The sequence below is a fragment of the Haplochromis burtoni genome, unplaced genomic scaffold, assembly GCF_018398535.1.
Source record: "Haplochromis burtoni strain Fernald_Lab_line unplaced genomic scaffold, NCSU_Asbu1 Contig_114, whole genome shotgun sequence".
Taxonomy (NCBI): domain Eukaryota; kingdom Metazoa; phylum Chordata; class Actinopteri; order Cichliformes; family Cichlidae; genus Haplochromis; species Haplochromis burtoni.
This window is the reverse complement of record NW_024582475.1, coordinates 483,403-503,240: the sequence shown is the minus strand read 5'-3', so window position 1 is coordinate 503,240 and position 19,838 is coordinate 483,403. Positions and strand designations below refer to the sequence as shown.

At 37.9% G+C, this 19,838-nt stretch overlaps 3 protein-coding genes across 3 annotated transcripts; 2 read left to right on the top strand and 1 right to left on the bottom strand.

Moving 5' to 3' along the window:
• Nucleotides 1-744: 744 nt before the first annotated feature.
• rcn2 (reticulocalbin 2) lies at nt 745-5,532 on the top strand. The gene is made up of 8 exons (XM_005928701.3): nt 745-824; nt 1,251-1,391; nt 1,486-1,588; nt 1,671-1,867; nt 1,951-2,064; nt 2,190-2,283; nt 2,384-2,523; nt 3,976-5,532. The coding sequence occupies exons 1-8, from the start codon at nt 822-824 to the stop codon at nt 4,117-4,119; spliced, it is 936 nt and encodes a 311-aa protein (XP_005928763.1). The 5' UTR covers nt 745-821; the 3' UTR covers nt 4,120-5,532.
• Nucleotides 4,672-16,993, top strand: pstpip1a (proline-serine-threonine phosphatase interacting protein 1a). Its single transcript, XM_005928702.3, has 15 exons — nt 4,672-4,785; nt 5,763-5,863; nt 5,951-6,025; nt 6,152-6,186; nt 6,277-6,383; nt 6,504-6,566; nt 7,158-7,262; nt 8,697-8,742; nt 8,975-9,054; nt 9,607-9,705; nt 9,790-9,886; nt 10,066-10,150; nt 10,251-10,327; nt 11,005-11,102; nt 11,270-16,993. The coding sequence occupies exons 1-15, from the start codon at nt 4,756-4,758 to the stop codon at nt 11,399-11,401; spliced, it is 1,230 nt and encodes a 409-aa protein (XP_005928764.1). The 5' UTR covers nt 4,672-4,755; the 3' UTR covers nt 11,402-16,993.
• On the bottom strand, nt 14,381-18,103 carry tspan3a (tetraspanin 3a). Its single transcript, XM_005928703.2, has 7 exons — nt 17,901-18,103; nt 16,801-16,992; nt 16,540-16,614; nt 16,235-16,336; nt 15,959-16,111; nt 15,750-15,833; nt 14,381-15,245 (listed from the first exon to the last, which is right to left on the bottom strand). Exons 1-7 carry the CDS (start codon nt 17,961-17,963, stop codon nt 15,153-15,155), a joined length of 762 nt encoding a protein of 253 aa, XP_005928765.1. The 5' UTR covers nt 17,964-18,103; the 3' UTR covers nt 14,381-15,152.
• Between the last annotated feature and the right edge of the window lie 1,735 nt (nt 18,104-19,838).

Genomic DNA, 19,838 nt, shown 5'->3' with positions numbered 1-19,838 from the left:
CGTATGGTAGAACCAACAATGGCGCCAGCCAATCATGTAAATTATAGTAAGGTCAAAGGGTGGGATGCATTTTTGAGGAGGCGGGACTTCGAATTGTCTACCATGGCAACCACTAAGATCAGGCGGGACATTCAAGGAAGTTTGGTTGATTTGGTAGGACGTCAAGTCACCTTCAAACCGAAGGAAGACCATGAGGTGGAAAACCTGACTTCAAAATAAAGTCTTCTGGGGGGAGTACATCACATTACACTAGCATTAAATCACTAGTAAATCGCGGGGGCAGTGTTTTTTTTTTTTGTTGTTGTTGTTTTTTGCTGTATACATATTAAGTATATCAAAAGGCATTGGAACCTGGTTCCATATAAGCTCTTTTTTTAAAATCAAATTGGCTTGCTTGCTATCCAGTGGGTAACACCAATGACTGCATAAGCCTTACAAACTACTGCAAACTACAACTTCATAAACAAGTACAAACGAGCATATTTAAAAGAGATTGAAAAGAGATTTAAAAGAACATCTTGCTAAACTTTTTTGTATGTGGGTTAAATGTATATTCTGTGTTACATGTACTCTTTTCCATTCTTTATCATTTTCTTATTCTTTTCCCCCTTGTTTCCTAAACACGTTGTGCCTGTGTGTAAACTAGTGAGGTAGCCATTGAAGCCTATTAGCCTTGAATAAAGTGCACATAACACATTTGAGAGGCGGCATATATTTTTGGAGTTTGCATAATTGTTTTATTTTGAAGTTTTTAATCGGATGTTCGTCGTTCCTCGAGGTAGAAACTACGGTGGAGGCTTGAGTTGTACGAAGAACTTCCCATGGTAATAACACCTACGTTATCCTATATTATTTGAGTAATATAAGGGTGTTTTGGCTTGTTCGCGTCTCTTTTATATGTCTGTTTGTTTGTTGTAAAGAACGCTGTTGTTGCTTTATTTTTCTTGACTTCCCTGTGGTTGTTGTATTCATCCTCTCTCTTTCCCTCTGTGTTTCAAGCACCTGAACAGAAAAAATAAATACATAACGTTTCGACGACTTCCAGTTTATCTGGGTGATCCTTCGCCTTTCACTCCGTCTTTTTACCGTCTCAGAAACAGTGTTTCACATTAGCCTTATCTGGCTTTTGTTTTTATCTTTCACTTGTTGGCCACCAGATAGCACAGTTGCATTTTGTCAAGTCTGTTTGCAGTGTGCACTTGTTTTCAGTTCCAGTGTTGTTTCAATCCTCGCGTGTTATAACTCAACAGATGACATCCTCTACATTTTTGGTACTGCTGCTTCTTCAGTTCGACTTTGGACAAAGCTCCCATAAACATCTGCATGATGATCATTACATCGGACAGCAGCACAACCCTGAACACGACATGAATGTACTGCTGGGAGATGAGGTGGCTTTTTTTTCATATTTTTTGCACTTTAGAGCTCCATTTCTATCCTTCATCCAGCATCTCCTCACTTTCTTGCCCTGCTTCTTTTACGCAGAGGACTAATGAGATAAAGAAACTCAGCCCAGCAGATCAGAAGATAAAAATGATGGATATTGTAAAGAAGATTGATACAAATGGTGACAATCTGCTAAGTGCAGGTATATTTGTGCTTCTCCCAGTAAAGCACAGACAAACAAAGGGGATTAATAATCACACTCAGGCTGTCTGTTTTATCCATAGAGGAGATTACTCTCTGGATTCAGCACGTCTACAGAAAATATGCTCTGGATGATGCGGAGGAGCGCTTCCCTGAGTTTGACACCAATAAGGATGGTGTTACAACATGGGAGGAATACAACACGGTGGCTCATAACCAGCTCTTTAGTTTTGATGACGATGTTGTTCTGGAGGATCCAGAGCAAGAGTCTCTTAGACATGTGAGCAGACTTTAACTCTCTTCTTACACATCACAGATTAATATATCAATCAGAACTCTAACACGGGCTCATACACCATGCAGCTCCATCGAAAGGAGAAAAGGCGCTTTGACTTTGCTGATGTGGATGGCACACCTGGCCTCAATGTGACAGAGTTTCTCGCCTTCACCCACCCTTCTGAAGTGGATCACATGGCTGTGAGACATTTAACTCCTAATCGTGCAAAACCTGATATGATAATGCATGTTTCCATCCACACTAAGTGTGCTCTTTGAGTTTCATGTGAAAAATCTATTGGGGTTTTCTTTTATTTTTCTAATAGGATTTTGCCATTGAGGATGTCTTGAGTGAATATGATACAGATAAAGATGGATTCATCAGCCTGAGTGAATTTATTGGAGACGTTCGCGGCGATGGTAAGGCTGAGATTAAACCAAGCATGCAGCCTTTTTGTTCTCTTTCTCGTCTGTGCAGTGTTAACACTTCTCTTTTTTCTATGTATATTTTTTTAATCAGATGGTGCCCCTTCGAAGTGGGAGATCGAAGAAACAGTGCGATTTAAAGAACTGTATGATCAAGATAAGGATGGCAAGCTGAATCGAGAGGAGCAGCTCCGCTGGATTGCACCGAACAGCTACGGATCAGCAAGAGAAGAAGTAATGTCTTCTATCATGTGCTCAGCTTTTTTTTTCTTTTTCTTTTTTTTCTGCTTATAGTGGATAAAATAAAGAGTGAAATTATTGTAAGCGCGACATTTTAGAAGAAGAACAAGTTTAAACTCCTGAGCTTCTAGCTTCCAATTGAAATTCGAAATAAAGAATTACTAAGGATTATGAATTATTAACAAAGCATTTAACCCTTAACCTCCTGAGATCTGTTATCTTGTGTTTGCTTTTTTAATTTCCCCTGGATATTTGGGATTATGTGAATCTGTTAAGCGCCATCTTTTAACAGAAATATATGTGCAGTTTAAGATATGTCATATGGGGATGGGTTTATTTTAAAGTGTAAAAGAATAAAATCAATCAAATTGTGTATTTGACTAATTCTTCATTCTTTATTGAGCAGAATGAAGGATTAGGTGCAGAAAAGCCAATATCTAATGTCCCCATGTGAGGATGCAGGGTCTCAGGAGGCCAGCAGACCACTTAAGATGAAAAATAGTAAACACTTGTGAGGGAGAGAAATGTTCTCTGAATAGCAGTGACTTATTTTAGTGCTGCAGATGAGATCATGTTACAATAATAATGGTGATGCGTCTCTCAAATAGTTCCACACAAAGCCAAGACATACCTCTATTTAACTTTGATGCAGCCCAACAAATGTCCCATTTCTGCATAGACAGACAGGTCATATTCAAACTGAAACTTTAGCTGACCGTCCTGACCATGTCTACATGCCTAAATGCATGCATGCTGCTTAAATACTGCTGTCATGTGACAGTATATATTTGCATTGTTCGTTTGAACAGGTGTTCCAAACAAAGTGCACCTTCTGATACAGTAAACTAACATTACCAATTTGTATGATATTATAATAACAATAGAAGTTTATCAGAAAACCCTTAAGACACACCCAAACTTGCCTCACAGCGCACCATTTGTGACCTCATGTCCTAAGAGGTGCACATGCATCTCCTCCTCAATGTTGTAAGGCTTTTAAGACATGAAAATGTTTGCAACACTACAAGCAGCAAGGGTGACTTGCATCTGTGGCAATTTCCCATCAGCAGAGTTGCCATGCAAACAACTTGAGCACCATAACAGTCTCATATTGTGCAAATGTTTAACATCATCTACATCCACGTGGAAGTAAGTCTGCGTTTTGCAGGTTAAAGGATCGTACAGTGAATGGAAGAGGGATGTTTATTTTACGATAATTTTCTTAGCTTTTTTTTTATCTTTCTTTTTTTGATGGTCTAACCACACCTTTTAAAAGCATGCGTCATACCTAGAAATTAGGTCATGGAATATCCTGTATATTAGACCCTTCCTTGCCCAGAGGTCCTGGAAAATTTTCTTAAATTAATCCGCAGTTAAGGCTTCTTTTCTCTCCAAGATGATTTGGTAGCATATACACTGATATTTTTGCTCTCCTGCCATCAACAGGCTCTTCACCTCATCAAGGAAATGGACCTCGATGGAGATGGACAGATCTCAGAGGCTGAAGTTTTGAAAAATCAAGAAACATTCATGAACAGCGAAGTAACAGACTACGGCAGACATCTGCACCTGACACATGATGAATTATAACAGTCTCCTTTGGTTTAATGTAGAGCTGTTATTTGTTTCAGTAAATGATTTCATGTCGTTTTTTTCCTCCCTGTCTGTCATAGAAAGGTTGTGGTATTTACGTCACCCACCAATGATCTCAGCAGTCACAGATCCTTTGCGTGTTATATCTGATCTATTGTTCGGCTCGTGTACAATATGTTACAAAATGTGAACAAAAGCTGAAGACTTACACAACAGTACTGTTTGTGGGCAAAGTACTGGATTGCATAATGTTGTAGGGAATTCCTTGTATTACCCTTAAAGAGCAAGAAGCATCACAAAGTGGAATTTTCAGTTTTCATGAAAAAGTACTGAATCCAATTCACATTAAACAAAGCAGATTTTGTTTTGGTTGCATGCTACAGTTTGTTTTTTTTTTAAATAGTGTCCGCTATCACTTCAGCTTTTGGTAAGTGCTGACATGTTGCAGCTCTTCCTCATTTAAATCAAATGAGTAAGTGAGTGTGAGCTCCAGCATGAAGCTTCGCTTCCTGAATGTGTCATGATCTGTTTCACTTGTATCAAGCCACAGCCAGCTACGCTGCTTGGAGTTAGAAGTGGCTGAAAGTTGAGTGCACTCTACAGCTGGGACTATTTTTTTAATATACGGCCAGGATGACATTACAGTTTAAAGATGCCTTTTGGGTGAGTCGTTGTCATGCTGCTAATTTTTCTTTACTTCTGGGTGCTTTGCATGTGCAGGATTAAAGTAGGCTACAGGTTTTATTGAACCGTGAAGCCAAACTTTCTGAAACTTCATAATGTATCTGCACACTACTAAGCATGTACCAGAGATTTACTTAGTTTGTCATAGCCTCTCCATAGGTAGTTCACTCCTTTATCGTTCAGCTTTTTTTTCTCATTTGAAAACACACTGAATTGTTACAATAAGTGATGACCAGTGGAAACATTTTTATATCTAGATTGTGGTCATCATGTCCAGTTTATCTAGACTGAAGTGTCACACGATGTAAAGGATTCTTTCTCAGCTCAACCTTTTCATAATAAATAAATTAAAAAATGGCTCAGCACAGTTGAGGGCTTCTTTTTTCATCGGGCGGATACAAGGTCATTTTAGAACATCTATGTGCCACCGTGCTAAATACACGAGCAAAACCACAAGAACTGGGTTGTCAGAAAGAGCAATCAACTTGTATAACTTAGAAGGTTAACTTTATACCGCAAAGTTATGTGCTTCCTTATTCCTATCTACCTTATCTCAGTGTTTTATATGAATGTAGCTTCTTTTTTTTTTACATGAATAGAGATGTTTGGTACTCTACCCACACGGTTGCTTTCCATTCAGAACCTGCTGTGAAAGAGTATATAATAGTTTCCATTCAAATGCTGGTGAGATGCACAGTGTGTGTCTCCATGGCAAAAAAAAACAAACAGTTTCAAAATATCTAAGCAAACCTCACTGATAGTCATTCAAATCCTCGGCTCCTCTCTAAAGGTGATCACTGATTTTTTAAACGTGGAGGAGACAGGAACGTTTTCTTACAAATGAGCATGGTTTTGGATTCGTTTTTACTTTCATTCCAAAACTGAATATCGGTGTGTGATTTCTATTATGGCTGAGAACTTTGTTAGTGAGCGTAGCTGGTGTTTTATCAATCCAGGGATCAGACTTCATCAGCAATGTTGGTTATGAGACGATTCTTCAGAGGCTTAATGATGGTCGGCGGACGTGCAAAGAAGTGGAGGAACTCTTGAAAATGAGGTGGGCTCTATGATTTTGGCTAGATTTGTACATTTGAAAGTTATTGCATTAACATATGGCTGCATTTATTCCCAAATGTCAATGCAGAGCAACAGCAGAGGAGAAATATGGAAAAGAGCTTATCACCATTGCCCGCAAGGCCGGGGGCATGTATGAAATCTGGTAGGTATCAGGTAGAAATTGCTTATCACTATACTTACTGCATCTAAGCAATAATTCTCTGTTATAAGAAAAACTCTGCGCTTTTTTTTTTTTTAAAAATAAATGATCTTTGTTTTATTTTCACAGCACTTTGAGAGCATCGTTTGATGAAATGAAAACACGTAAGCAAAAGATATCACATTATTTTACCAAAGCCGTTGTTACCCGGTCCCTCCTTCATGTTCTTAGCCCCATGTCTTGTCCCTTTTCAGAAATTGAAAACATCGGAAATTTGCACATTCAGTTGTCTGGGCTCCTAAAGGAGGAGGTGAAGAGAATGGAGACCTTTAGAGAGCGACAGAAAGAACAGCGGAAAAAGGTGCCCATTTGAATGCTCATCTTGTTTGCATAAGCAGGATATTTTTATTTATTTATTTTTTTGGTTGCTTCTCTGTGTGATTTCCTGGTAACAGCAATGACTTTTGTTCTCAATTCTTAGTATGAAGTCATCATGGAGAAGGTCCAGAAGACAAAAGTCTCTCTCTACAAGAAAACATTAGAGGTGAGCTCAGCTCTTGCTATCATTTCATTTTCATTTCATTTCATTTTTATTTATTTCACACTTGGTACTATCATGATGACAGACCACAGGTTTGTGGTAGTTATTGTTTTTACTTTCACAGACACATGGTGGTTTGAGCTTGAGTGAGGACATTTATTATTCATTACATAAAAGGCTTTAAATAGAATGAACAATGTCATTGACGTTTCTCTGTAAGGCCTGTCGGGCCTTGGGCCTCACTGTAACCCTAAAGCATTGTTGTGCATGTTTTAAAAGGCAAATTGTTTAAAAAGTCAATACAGCAAATAAAAAAGGGGGCAGATTTTGCACCCTTGTGTTACACTGTAGATAAACAAAGATGCCTGTTCTCTGCTGAGAGGAAGGAAGTGAGTGAACTATTTTGTTTCTCCGGGTGCACATGCTTGACATCTCTTTTTTTTTTCTTTCTTTTTTTTGACTAAACCCCCCTCCAACTGTCTCTTCCCTCCACCTCCCACTCCCTTTCCTGTCAAGGCCTCATAAAGCAAGGTTTTAATGAGCAGTGCATGGGTTTTGTAGTTTCACATGGTTTCGGTTTGATTTCTCTTCCAGTCCAAAAGATCCTATGAGCAGCGCTGCAAAGAGGCAGATGAGGCAGAGCTAACGGCTGAGAAGCTGGGCACCGCCCCCACAGCCACCCCCAAACAGATTGAAAAGGTAGGTTGGCTCTACTGTGTGATTATTTGACCAAACTGTTGTTTTTGTTCCAGTTCACCCGTTTCAGTCTGAGCAAAGTCATTTCCCCATCAGTAAATATGATTTTTACATTGCTAAATAAGCTTGAGTTGACTCTGTTTATAACCTTTTAATGAATAATCATTTCAACAGTAGAACTGCAGGAAACATTTTTTTCAGACTCACTGGTGCATGTGGATTAATAGTTTCAGGTTTTATTCTTGTCAGAGTTGTCAATGATTCCAAGCATTAGTATTGGCATCAAGCATCAAGCCAAGCTTGTATGTACACGTTTTTAAATTTAGGGCGAGCTTAGAAAAACTTCAGCAGAGGAACATAAAAGAAAAAAAAAGTTTTCTAGAGTTAAACTCTGAATCTACATCATTCCGAGCAAAGTAGTTTAAATATCTGACTGACTAACAATAAGAGTGTCTTACGCACTGGCATTTAGTCACTAATAATATCTAAGATATTCCAATAGAAAGCATGAAAAAAATTTACACAGAGAAATACAAAAACGGGGAAGATTTACTAAGAAATCAGGAACTGGGTACTTTTTGTAAAACTTGGGATCATTGAGTGTTAATGAGTTACTAGAGAACATATAATTTATTAACTGAGGATTAGCTGATTATGTCAAGTGTCGGAATGACTTCCTGAACAATTTATTGTTGCTTAAGTCCAAACTGGCTGCCTATTTGTCTAAAACTTGACACATTAGTTCCCCTTTCTGTGAAAAAAAAAAGAACAGAAATAGACACTTTTAAGTTGTATTTTAAGTAAACTGATACATCTCACTATTTCATATTCTGTATAGTTTTTCATATTTATATCCTGTTCATATCCTGTACATAGCTTGTACTCACTACAGCCTGTACATACTTATAGTTATAAAATATTCACAACATGCTTCATACCGTGTACATTATAACATACCATAATAGACCCATTTCTGTAATATACTTACATATCTATAGTATTGCTAATATATATTGTAATATATCTATATCACTAAAGCACTTCTGGATGGATGCAAACTGCATTTCGTTGCCCTGTACCTGTGCATGTGCAATGACAATAAAGTTGAATTCTATTCTATTCTAACAAGTTATTGTTATTACTATTACTATGTTAATACTGTTCCCCTATTGCTTCACGATTTTGATTAATAAGGTAATAATTTGGTGTCACTTATTGGCTGAGTCAGTGTTAATCAAAACCTAATTAGTTTTATGTTGATATCCATCCATCCATCCCATTCCATTTTTCCATTTTATTAAAACTGAATCCTCTTGTTTGATTTTATTGTTTGAGTAACTATAAGCTGTGGGTTTATATGTGCGTTTATATTAATTGTGGTATTATCATTATTATAATTTTTTGTGTCTCATATTTTTGCTCTTTTTTATTTATCAGATGAACAACAAATCCAAACAGTGCAGAGAGGCTGCAGAAGAGGCTGGTAAGGACAACTAATAAGCAAAATTAAGTAGGATGTTTGAAATGCAGGTAGGAAACTGATTCACAAGACATGATTTTTTTTTTTAGGTTGGTGCTCCTATGAACTTCGCTTTTACTTGAAGACACGATAAATAGCTCAAAGTGCAGCTATTTATTTTATCTTCAGGATAAACTGAACATTAAAACTCAAAATGTTTACTTTGGTTTTTGCATTTTGCTCATTTTTCCTTTAGAGAAACAGTACACGACAAACATTGAACAGCTTGACAAGATCCGTCAAGAGTGGGAATCGACCCACACTGACACATGCGAGGTATGCTTTTAAAATGTGCATTTTCTCTCTCTTTCTCTCTCAAATTGAAACGGCACGCTATGGCTTAATATTTTTCTAGAATATACTGCTAATTGTATATTTATAAAATATACAAATAGCAGTATTTGAGGCCTGCTTTGCCTTTGAGCGAGTGTAATACTTCCCATTCACAGAGTATAGTGACACATAGTGAGTCACTAATGTGCCCAGAACATTTCCGGGCAATAAGACCTCTCTTTATGTGATAAGATCAACAAAGCTGAACTAACCATTCAACAACTTCACACAACCCTATAAGAACACTTGCAGATGTCAACTCATAACACATTTACGTACAAATGAAAACCCATGCTCAAATATATCTAAAAAATGTTTGTTTGTTTGTTTTTGGGGTGGCAGGGGCAAGGTACTAAAACCTGTACTTTAAGCTCACCGAAGGCTTAAGTTTCCACTTGTGCAGGAAGCTGCTAGTTGCAACACTTTATTTTTAAGACTATATAAATACAGTTTCTAGCCTCAACATAAGTGTCCACTCAAACTGCTCTTTTGTAGATATTTCAGCAGCAAGAAGAAGACCGCATCAGTGTCGTTAGAAATGCCTTGTGGGTGCATTGTAACCACTTATCAATGCAATGTGTGAAAGAAGATGAGGTGAGTGCAGCTGCTTTTCATTCACCTGAATTGGACAGAGAGGTAGCATGCTTACAATGTTTTCTGGACAAACTGTTCTTTCAGTGCTATGAAAATGTGAGGAAGTCGCTGGAAATGTGTGACATCGTCACAGACAACAACGGCTTTGTTGAGATGAAAAGCACTGGCTCAACCCCCCCAGGTAGGTATTCAACCTGCTGCCTTCCTGATTTGGATTTGAATATGTTCTAAGCTGAACATTTTAATATTATCTTTCAACTCTAAAGCATGCGACGGAATGCTTAGCAGAGGAAACAGGAAAGATGAATGGTGTACCAGGCTACTGGATCTGTAAAAACAGATTTTTCTTTCTTTCCACAGCTCCAGTTGAATATCAAAATTACTACGATAAGAATCCTACAGCTGAGAGAAACGGCGGAGTTGGATTTGTTGGAGTCATGAAGAGGTTAGATTGTCACCACATCAAGAGAATAATAAACATAGCTTGTACTTCTTGCTCAATATCTTTTGTGTATCCCTTACTGAATACTTTCCTCAATTTCTAGGTTTTCAAATCTTCTGCAGGGGAACTGTTCCAGTGGCTCGAAAGTAAACATCAACGAAGGAGTTCCCCAGTCTGCAGGTAAAGTACCATCCTGTTGGGATGACACTGCAATTTCTTACTGGAAGTAAACAAATGTGCAAGTCTTTTAATCTTGGTAACAAACGGTGTAGAACAGCTCTAAGTTCTTCTTTATACAAATGATTTCCAAGCTCGGGAATGAACACAAGGTTGTGCTTATGACGTTATAGTGGGAAATGTGGAAGCAGAGCAGCGAATCTGACACAGTACAAGTTTTGATTCCAAATTTTTTTTAAAAAGTCCTTAATTAGAGCCTAACTGGTTCAGTTGGTGAAAGAGTACTTCAGCTGATGTTATCTGGCTGTGGGGTCAGAACAAGGGAATGGTAATACTGCTGCACACCGCACCAAAAACTAAATGACTTGATCAGATGTGTACTTTGAGCTAAATATTGTGAGTGTGTGTGCTATTCACAGTAACGGGGTGGCTGTGGCTCGGGTGGCAGAGCAGATCAGCTACTGATCGGAAGGTTGGTGGTTCGATCCTTGGCTTCCCCAGTCTGCATGCCAAATATCCTTGGCATGCGTTCATCGGAGTATGAATGTAGTTTAGTTTGCACTTGAGTTTAGAAGTGAATGGGTGAATGAGGCATGTTGTATAGAGTGGTTTGATTACTCCGGCGGAGTAGAAAAGCAATACATAAGAATGAGTCCATTTAACATGTGATGTGTCTTTAGGAGAAACATCAGATGGAGTATATGCGTCCATTCCTGGATTCCAGGCGTCCCAAATGGGAAGTGATGAATACAAGGCGATATACGACTATGTGGCACAGGTCAGGTTCTGGGCACGGATTTTTAACTTCTACATAAGACATTTTCATGGCTCTAACATAGTAAAATAGGTTTTAGAGTAACATTATTTGCAAATCCTTGCATTTTAGTTCTAAGCATTTTGACTGATTTGAAAGATCACCCTTTGATTGTTTCTGTACCTGTTTAGGGAGAGGATGAACTCCCTCTATCTGTTGGAGATATTGTGATTGTCTTGGAACAAGGTGAAGATGGCTGGTGGACAGTGAAAAGAAATGGTATTTCTGGACTGGTTCCAGGCTCGTATCTTGCTAAAGAATGAGTCTAACAGCCGTATGTAGGACTGTGTAACTGCTACATTTCTGTGTACCTATTGTAAAGACTATGGAATAGAATAACCCCAGAGCTTCATCTTATCCGCCATTACCTTTCTGTTGTAAGTATCACTGAAGCACCTGTAGGATTTAGAATTTTGACACTCTGTTATGGAGAGAAATCAGTCTCAAAGGTGTCACAGATGTGCATCTACAAGCACAAACTAGGATGTATAAATGTGTGTATACATTTTAAGAATGCACAAATGTGTGCTCTACACCCAAATACAAAGCCATTTGAACACATTTAAAAATATTTTATATTAGTTTATTATTCTTGAATAAATAGTGATCATGCATGCACAAATTTTAAAGCTTGACTTTACAGATCTGATCATTTACACTTTCAAAAAGCTTCCTCTGCTTACAGGTGTCAATTAAATGACCGTAATCTAATAAGGACAGATCATGTCAGGTGTGCAATTGGGGTATGAGATACTTCTCATTTCTTTCAGCAGTGCACAGATCCATAAATGCATGTTGTTTTTAAATGCTAGAAAAAAAACTGGGACATTTGGGTTTTCTGCTTATTCCTAATTCAAATAAATCAGGTGTATTTTCTAAATGAAGAGAATAGCTTGTTAGCCCTCGACTAGAACACAAACCAATTACAGATGCTATACAGACTGATGCATAGCATATGCTAAAGTAGTAAAACCTACAAGCTAATATAGGCTAATAGTTAAACCTATAAAGTAGTTCACAAGTGAAGCAAAATAAAACAGACAAGTCACAAAGACATCTGCTTTAAAAGCAAAAAAAGGGGGAAATAGAAGTAAAAAATTATTGTATTTCTTTGTGCAGATATCCTTTGTGCAGAGTCCCTGACCCAATATCTGCTACTGGTACTAAAAGTTCAAAGTTATAGCTGGAAGAAATGTTTGCAAAACGTGCAGGAAGCCAGCACACTGCGACATTTTAACACACATAATTTAGAGGGTTGCTGGTAAAGGGCCCAGTGTGAACAATTTCAACATCACCGCTTTCAACATCCTGTGAAAGCTGAAGATGCTGTGACAGAGCCTCAGCTAAAACTATTCTTGACCACATACAAAACAAGATAGCAAATATCCAGTAGTGTGTATTGCAGTCTCACCCCAGTGTACTTCAGTGGAACCTGTGAAGGGAGAAGTGACGTCACCCTATATTTTAAGTAAACACAAACAAAGAGTACAGTGGGTTTTTTGTTTTTTTTTTACCTGCAGATTTTAAAAAATCCTTTCTAGGACAGTTTGTGTATGTTTTTAACAGACTTGAGGAATCAGAACCATGAAAGGGAAACTAACTGGGAAGACGGTTAGTAGTTGACAGTGGTACAACGCATCAAGCCTCCACAAAACATTATTCCCCAGTGTTCTGCATAAGCCACAGTGAAATCAAACTTTTTAATTAATCTTAGACTCATGCATGACTGTTAATGAACTATTTTAAACCACCTTGCACATGGGGTCAACAATGATAGCCATATTTTACTCAGCTTAGTCAAATACCCACACATCTAGCTGATTTCTCTCCATTTTAAAAAGGGAGTGTACCGGTTAGTTAAGAGCCTCAAAAGTAAAGCGAAAGACACTAAAGATGAAAGATTTTAGGACTAATAAACTAAACACATAATCCTAAAATTGATTGAATGTGATCAATAGTGCAATTTATTTTCAACAAATTCAGCTGTTCAGGAATAACAGTCTATACTTGACTGCTTATTTGTTAATTACACTTATAGATATGTCTTATTAGTGTCATATTTAAAGTTCATGTGTTTTTGTAAGTTTATTATGAATAGTTTATTCATAATAAACTATGACATACTATTATTAAAGTTCTCACTTCAAATACTTAAGACTAATGAAAACATAAAATCAAAATGGCTTGTGAATAAAAAATTAATGCTAGGAGCTAATTGACATCTGCAGATGCCAAAATGCTGACAGTTCACGATCACTCATTAAGCTTACATTAATGTTAGTTTAGACGAATAACCGTGACCATTTATTAATCTTCATAGGCTGCTGAGTAGTATCTGTAATAGATAATTGTATGTGTTCTAGACGAGAGGTGATGATTGTATTTTGTTTATTTAGAAAAAAAAAAAGGTTATTTGAAGTCATGTAGGAAGCCCAGATGTCCCACTCGCACTCGAATGCAGCATGTGTTTAGGGCTGAAAGAGTGAAGTGCAAACATTATCAGATTTGTGGGTAAAGTGTTTTCTGTTTGGGTGTGAATTGGAGCACGAATTTGGAAATTTCTAAATTGCACACAAATCGTTGTACATTGTATTTAAATTTTGAATTTATGCTTTTGAGGCTAAAAAGGGAAAGATTAAAAATGAGAACATCAGCAGGACAGTTCAGAGCAGTTTAGAGACAAACTTAGGAGAAGATGTAATGGATGTAGTGAAGGAGGAGACGCAGAGGGTGGTCACATCATACACATTTGTGAAACCTGTGAGACTCATTTCTCTTTACAGCTCCTAGTGGCAGCAATATAAAAGCCTGTGGAAGTAATGCATACTATACAAAATGTAAAAGAAGGCCTTTGTATATTTTCGATGTGCAGATAATTGTAGTCTGAAGACAACAAGTGCATGTAACGCATTTATTTATATTTATTAAATTGAACTGAAAAGACAAACCTTCTATTGTTTTTTTTGTCTGTTTGTTTTTTTTAAAAAACACCGTTAGCTTTATGATTGCAGTAAATACTATTACTGTGTTTTATTAGAACAGTCTATTCTTAGATTATGTGGCTAACAACTCTTTGCTCTCTGGTTTCTGATTACGCAGGAGTGGGCGTTGCTGCCAAGTTTTTCTCAGGTAAATAAAGCAGAGATATTTACCAGAAATCATACGAGTCTAAAATCGTAATTTCTTTTGACACCAGTGTCTTCTGACCTTTTGACTCTTTGATAGCAACAAGAACAAACAGAAACCGGAAAACATTCGATTTAATTTTAAATATGCTGCAATTACATTCTGAAGTCTTGCCGCTGCTACATTTTAGCAAGTCATATTCTAAAACTACCATTGGTAGACTGCAAACAGAAAGGGACAAAGTCAATGCATTACACTCCAAATACTAAAAGGACTGATTCAAAAGATAAAGCTCAAATAAGTAAAAGCCAGTGAAGTTACACAGTTTACACACAAAAACATGCAGTGACCTTTACTTCTACTGCAGTTTAAGTATTTCTTGACAGAATACTGCTGATGAAAAATAAAGTTTAAAACGTACGTGAGCTGCAGGAGTAGTTCTCATAGTAGAATAGTAGTAGCAGTAGTAATAGCAGTTGAAGTACAAGGTCAATTATATTCTTTCTTTCAAGTACATGACAGATTTAAAAAAAATAATAAAATACAATGTGTTAGCCGTATATATAGTGCAAAAAATAAGAGGGAACTGCACTACACACATAAAAACTCTGAACATAACCAAACCGAGTTTCAGTTGGTATAAGCGGGGCCTTCCAACCACAAAGCTTTCCACAGAGCAAATAATGCCAACGTTTCAATCTCAATGACCTTTATAAAGAATTTGGACAACAGCTTTTTGGAAAAAAACAAAAGAACAAAAAAAAAAAAAAAACAGGTAAAACACACAAGTTAACTTGGTTAGTGCGTTAAGGTTAGTGTGGTAATAGATTATTTCATCCTCTCACCTATAAATCCTTAATTAATGTTATGGTGAGAAATGCTTTCTCTTTATGCATAGGTGCCCCCTGTAACTAGCAGCTCGTAGGCAGGATCCCGGCTTCTCCGGCACAGCACGACACATGCACACAGCATCCCCAGCATCTAAAGGAAATGCAACACTCAGTTAAAAGTACTCACACATTATAAGGTGGGAAGTCCTGCAACGTATAGCAGCACGTATTATACCAGCCTTTAAAATATGTGTTGTTTTCATCATGGAACACTGGCTCCCACTGTGGTCGTTGCCTTTGAATAGCTTGACACTTCTGCTTCTAACGCTTAGAAAAGGTATGCCAAAATCATTTTACATCATAGGCCACATGCAGCCCACATTACAGAAAATGTATTAATTAAAAATTAGGGGCCGGATTTGACCTGGGCCTTACAATTGACACCTTTGACTTACAGCATGGTAAGTGCAAATACGTTTTTACCAGTGAGGAACTGGTTTCTTGGGAGTAGGTGGTGTGAAGCTGAAGCCTGTCACCTGCTACTCCATACTAAAAGTAATTTGAAATATAGATACCCAGTTCTGAGTAACCAGCTGTAATATTCAAAACTATTGATGGTATACCTAAGAAGCCATCTTCTTCCTGAGTTAAATACCTGCATGGCAGCAAATGTCAGCGCAGTCCAGATGACATACATCATGATCTCCTGTAGTTTCTTCACAACAAGTGCTTCACAACCCTATAGAAGCATATAATATACATATTTAGATGAATATACAAGAAGAAGCTGTCACGTTAAAAATAAATAAATAAATAAATGTGTATCCAGCATGAGAACTTGTGAGGAGATAAGAGATTGTTTACTTCTTGGTAGAGAGCTTCAGGATGAGTAAGAGACCCCGTACAGGTTCCAATGTTAGATTTGCAGCAGCTGATGGGTACGCTGTTGTTTTTTGATTTTTCATACCAGCGTGTGTGCTGCCAGTCTGAGTAATTGTGAATCCCACAACACTGAAGCTAAAGATAAAGAATCAAAAGTAATGTCAATTTCTTGCAAATACACATAAAAAAACAAAACAAAACACACCACACACAAAAGAGACAGACAGCTGATAAAGAGAATATGATTTTTATCCTCACCTGTCTCTGAACATAGTCAATGGCGCGGCTCTGGGCGTTGCTATTTGTGCCGTTGTACTCATCATAAACTTTCATAATAGAACTATTAACTTCATTTTCAACCTGGGAAGTTTTTAAAAAAAAAAAAAAAGGTGAGGGCTAAGCGTTTGTTGACACATCTTCTTGAACAAATCAACTTTACACCAGAGTCACTTAATAGAATTTTCAGCGGTTGACTGGCTGGGTGTTATCAGAGAGATCTACTGTGCTAAAGGCTCAGAAAAAAACCAAACAAACATGTAGCAAGCTGTATTTGACTTCCTCACCTTTGCTCTGTAAATGTACCCGAGAACCACCACTGCCACTTCTGTCATGAAAACCAACAGGAGAATGACGACAAACTGTGGATTGAATTTCAAGATTAAAGACAAAGGGACAGTTGTCAAAAAGGTTATCTTTGGTCTGGTTTAAGTTACACTCACCCTACCTGTTAATTCATGCTTGGTGTTTTGCATTCAGGGCACTATATAATGCATCGTGAACTACACCTTTAATATTTAGCACACTCTTTAAACTGGTTTACTGACCGATGTAAGTCCACAGTAGCTCTCCCTCACTGTAGCGCAGCATCCAATTAGCCCAATGATGAATAGAAGGGCTCCAACTGCAATGATGATCACCGCTGGGATAAGAGTGTACACATCTTCAAAGAAGTGATCATAATCATCATATGTAATGAAGACATAGGCTCCAACATAGCAAAGGATACCAGCAGCGGCCTGTGGGTGACAAGAAAAACAAAAAACATTACAATAAATAGTATCCATCCAGGTATTATGTTTCAATTTACCCAATTCAGAGTCAAGGGCCTATCTCAGCAGTCACTGGGTAAAAAGCTAACACAGAGACAAACAACCATTCACGCTTAACCTAACCCCCTTTAAACTGTATGAGAAAGAGACAGGCGAGAACATGCTAATTCTGCATATAAAGGCCCCAGCCTGGATTTGAACCTAACGCATTCTCGCTGTGAAGCAACCGTGCTGCAGCGATTAGCACAATAAGTGTATTGCCACCGTGGCAACAGACCTTTGCCATAGGGCCGTTTCACATGTGTCTTAGTGCACTAGGCATGAACTCTAATTCTTAAAAACAACATGCTAGGATCGGTTTTACATAACTACTGTACAGTTAATCAGCACTAACTGTCCTCATCCCCAGAGACTATCATGTACAATACAGTGGACCTTAACATTATACTCCAGTACATTTCAAAGAAACATGCTGAGAGTTAGATTTACTTTGTAGCCACGTCCAACAAATAAAATAAATAGAAATAATGCATCTGCTTAAACTTCTGTTAAAGTTCTTAAGTTATGATAACACAGCAATATCTATGTCACACAAGTACACAAAAAGGTAGCTTCACTTCAGGAAGCAACATAGCAAACAGATCTTTTAATATAAAACGTAATGACACATGGTTCATTTAATATAAGCTCATAGCGGAAACCTAAATATCTCATCAGCAATAGTCACATTTTTGGGCTGCCTCTTGAAGCTAGCCCGTCACTAGTGAGACAAAGGTCGCAGCAAGCTAAGCAGCTGACGGCACACAAACACACAGCTAGCTACAGCCGGTTAAATGTGACGCACGTTTAAAACCGACATAAACCTCCAAACTTACCCAAAAAATCAGGTTTAGAAAGACCAACACCGTCTTCGACGATGTGATGCCACACTGCCCCATCGTCAACACGGGTTTTTAAAGCTGTTCGTTTCGGAAAAATAATGCAGGTTTCTAGTCAGACATCTCCTAGCTGGCCCCACCATTCACTCTCCATAACCTTAACAACACACCGTTGGACAGCTGCCTGCGACACAGCGCCCCCAACAGCAGAACTGCGACAACACACCCTGCACAAACACACAAGTTAACCACGCCCCCGAAATGGTGACTGGTGCCTTAAAGCTTACTGTCCGGTTTATCTGACCAGCCTTTAAGCAATATTCTTTTCAGGCCAAGAAGCTATTATTGCGTTACAAATGATAAAAATGTAGCAAATGTTAAAAACCCGACATATCAATTTTATTTATATATAAAGCTGCTAGTTGCCATCTAGTGGTATGACATAAACTCACCGCCACTTTGTTAGGTACACTTCTACACCTGCTCGTTAATGCAAATATGAAATCAGCCTCTATTACATGATAGAGTAACTCTGAACGTGGCATGGTTGTGTAGAGGTGGATCTATACTGTTTTATCTGCCCTTTAAACTGAGTCAGTAATCAGATAGGCAGTCTTTTTTTTTAAACTTGCTGTGCCGACATAATTGTTTGAATCAACATGGATCAGATTTTTCTATCTGTATGTTTCCACAGGACAATGTGCATCCTAAAATGCATGCCCTGTACCGCATTTGCAGACACCTCATGGAAAATACGCCCACTGGCCAATTCATTAGGTACACCTGTTCAACAACTTATTCACGCAAATACTTAATCAACCAATCACATATGGCAGCAACTCACACACCACCTGCGGAAGTTCAAACTGAGCATCAGCATGCGAAGAAAGGTGATTAAAGTGACAGGCTGCATGCCACCTTGCTGCTAGAAAACCTGCATTTTGCCAATGAGGGACAGTACAGGATATTTGTATTTTATTCTGTTCAATTTTATTGTTTGTTGTTTTGGATTAGTTTGAGTATTTCTGTTAGTCTGATCTATTGGGATTTTCACACACAAACCTTTCTTGGGTTAATAGAAAACAGCCAGAAAAAGAGAAAATATGCAGTGATTGAATGAGCTGACAGGGATGCACCAGTAACTTAAACAACCACTTGTTACAACCAAAGTATGTAGAGGACCTGAATATGCAATACATCAGTGACAGAAGACCGCATAAGTGCCACCTTTGTCAGCTGACAAATCTGAAACAACAGTGTGATGCTATCAAGTAAACACGAGCCAGACTCTTTGAAGAGTGTTTTCAGTATCTTGTTAAATCTAGGCCACAAAGAATTACAAATCTTGCCGCAAAAGGTGCTAAACACAGTACTAGTAAGGTGCATCTAATACAGTGACTGTTTAATTAAGGGTTGTCAAACTCATTTTAGTTCACAGGCCACAAACTACACATTGTAGTACAACTATTGCACAATAACATATAATCCTCTAAAAGTCTTCTTTATTAATGAGTAAAGAAGTGCAAATACATAAGTAGCATCTAATAAGCTAACCATTTCTGAAACAGTTAACATGTGAAAGTTTTGTACCTTTATAGATCCACTGTCAAGTGTTTTATCTTTATGATTCCTATCATTTGTCTACATTTAAAATGCTTTTATGTTCCCCATTCAATTTTATCTGCCTTGATCTCACCTTATCAATCACTAAATCAATTAATTTTATCTCTGGTCTTCCTCTCTCCTCCACTATCCCTCCTCTGCATATGTCCAGCCTTGCCTCTCTAAATTTGTCTCCACACTGCTCAACCTGAGCTGCCATCTTGGTTTCTTGTCTTTTTTGTCAATGCCACCATCTCCAAACCATACATCATAGCAGATTTTACTACCTTCACTTTCACTCTTGCTGCTATCTTCCATCACAAATCACCACTG

Bases quoted from the DNA above. Each gene is read 5' to 3' on its own strand.
- rcn2 (XM_005928701.3), top strand. The intron at 2,065-2,189 runs GTGAGACATTTA...TTTTTCTAATAG, and splicing joins CTGAAGTGGATCACATGGCT to GATTTTGCCATTGAGGATGT. The intron at 2,524-3,975 runs GTAATGTCTTCT...TGCCATCAACAG, and splicing joins ACGGATCAGCAAGAGAAGAA to GCTCTTCACCTCATCAAGGA.
- pstpip1a (XM_005928702.3), top strand. From the start codon at position 4,756: ATGACATTACAGTTTAAAGATGCCTTTTGG. The intron at 6,567-7,157 runs GTGAGCTCAGCT...TTTCTCTTCCAG, and splicing joins TCTACAAGAAAACATTAGAG to TCCAAAAGATCCTATGAGCA. The intron at 9,887-10,065 runs GTAGGTATTCAA...TTCTTTCCACAG, and splicing joins CACTGGCTCAACCCCCCCAG to CTCCAGTTGAATATCAAAAT.
- tspan3a (XM_005928703.2), bottom strand. From the start codon at position 17,963: ATGGGGCAGTGTGGCATCACATCGTCGAAGACGGTGTTGGTCTTTCTA. The intron at 16,337-16,539 runs GTGAGGAAGTCA...AAAACTTCCCAG, and splicing joins GGTACATTTACAGAGCAAAG to GTTGAAAATGAAGTTAATAG. The intron at 15,834-15,958 runs GTAAACAATCTC...ATGCTTCTATAG, and splicing joins CTGAAGCTCTCTACCAAGAA to GGTTGTGAAGCACTTGTTGT.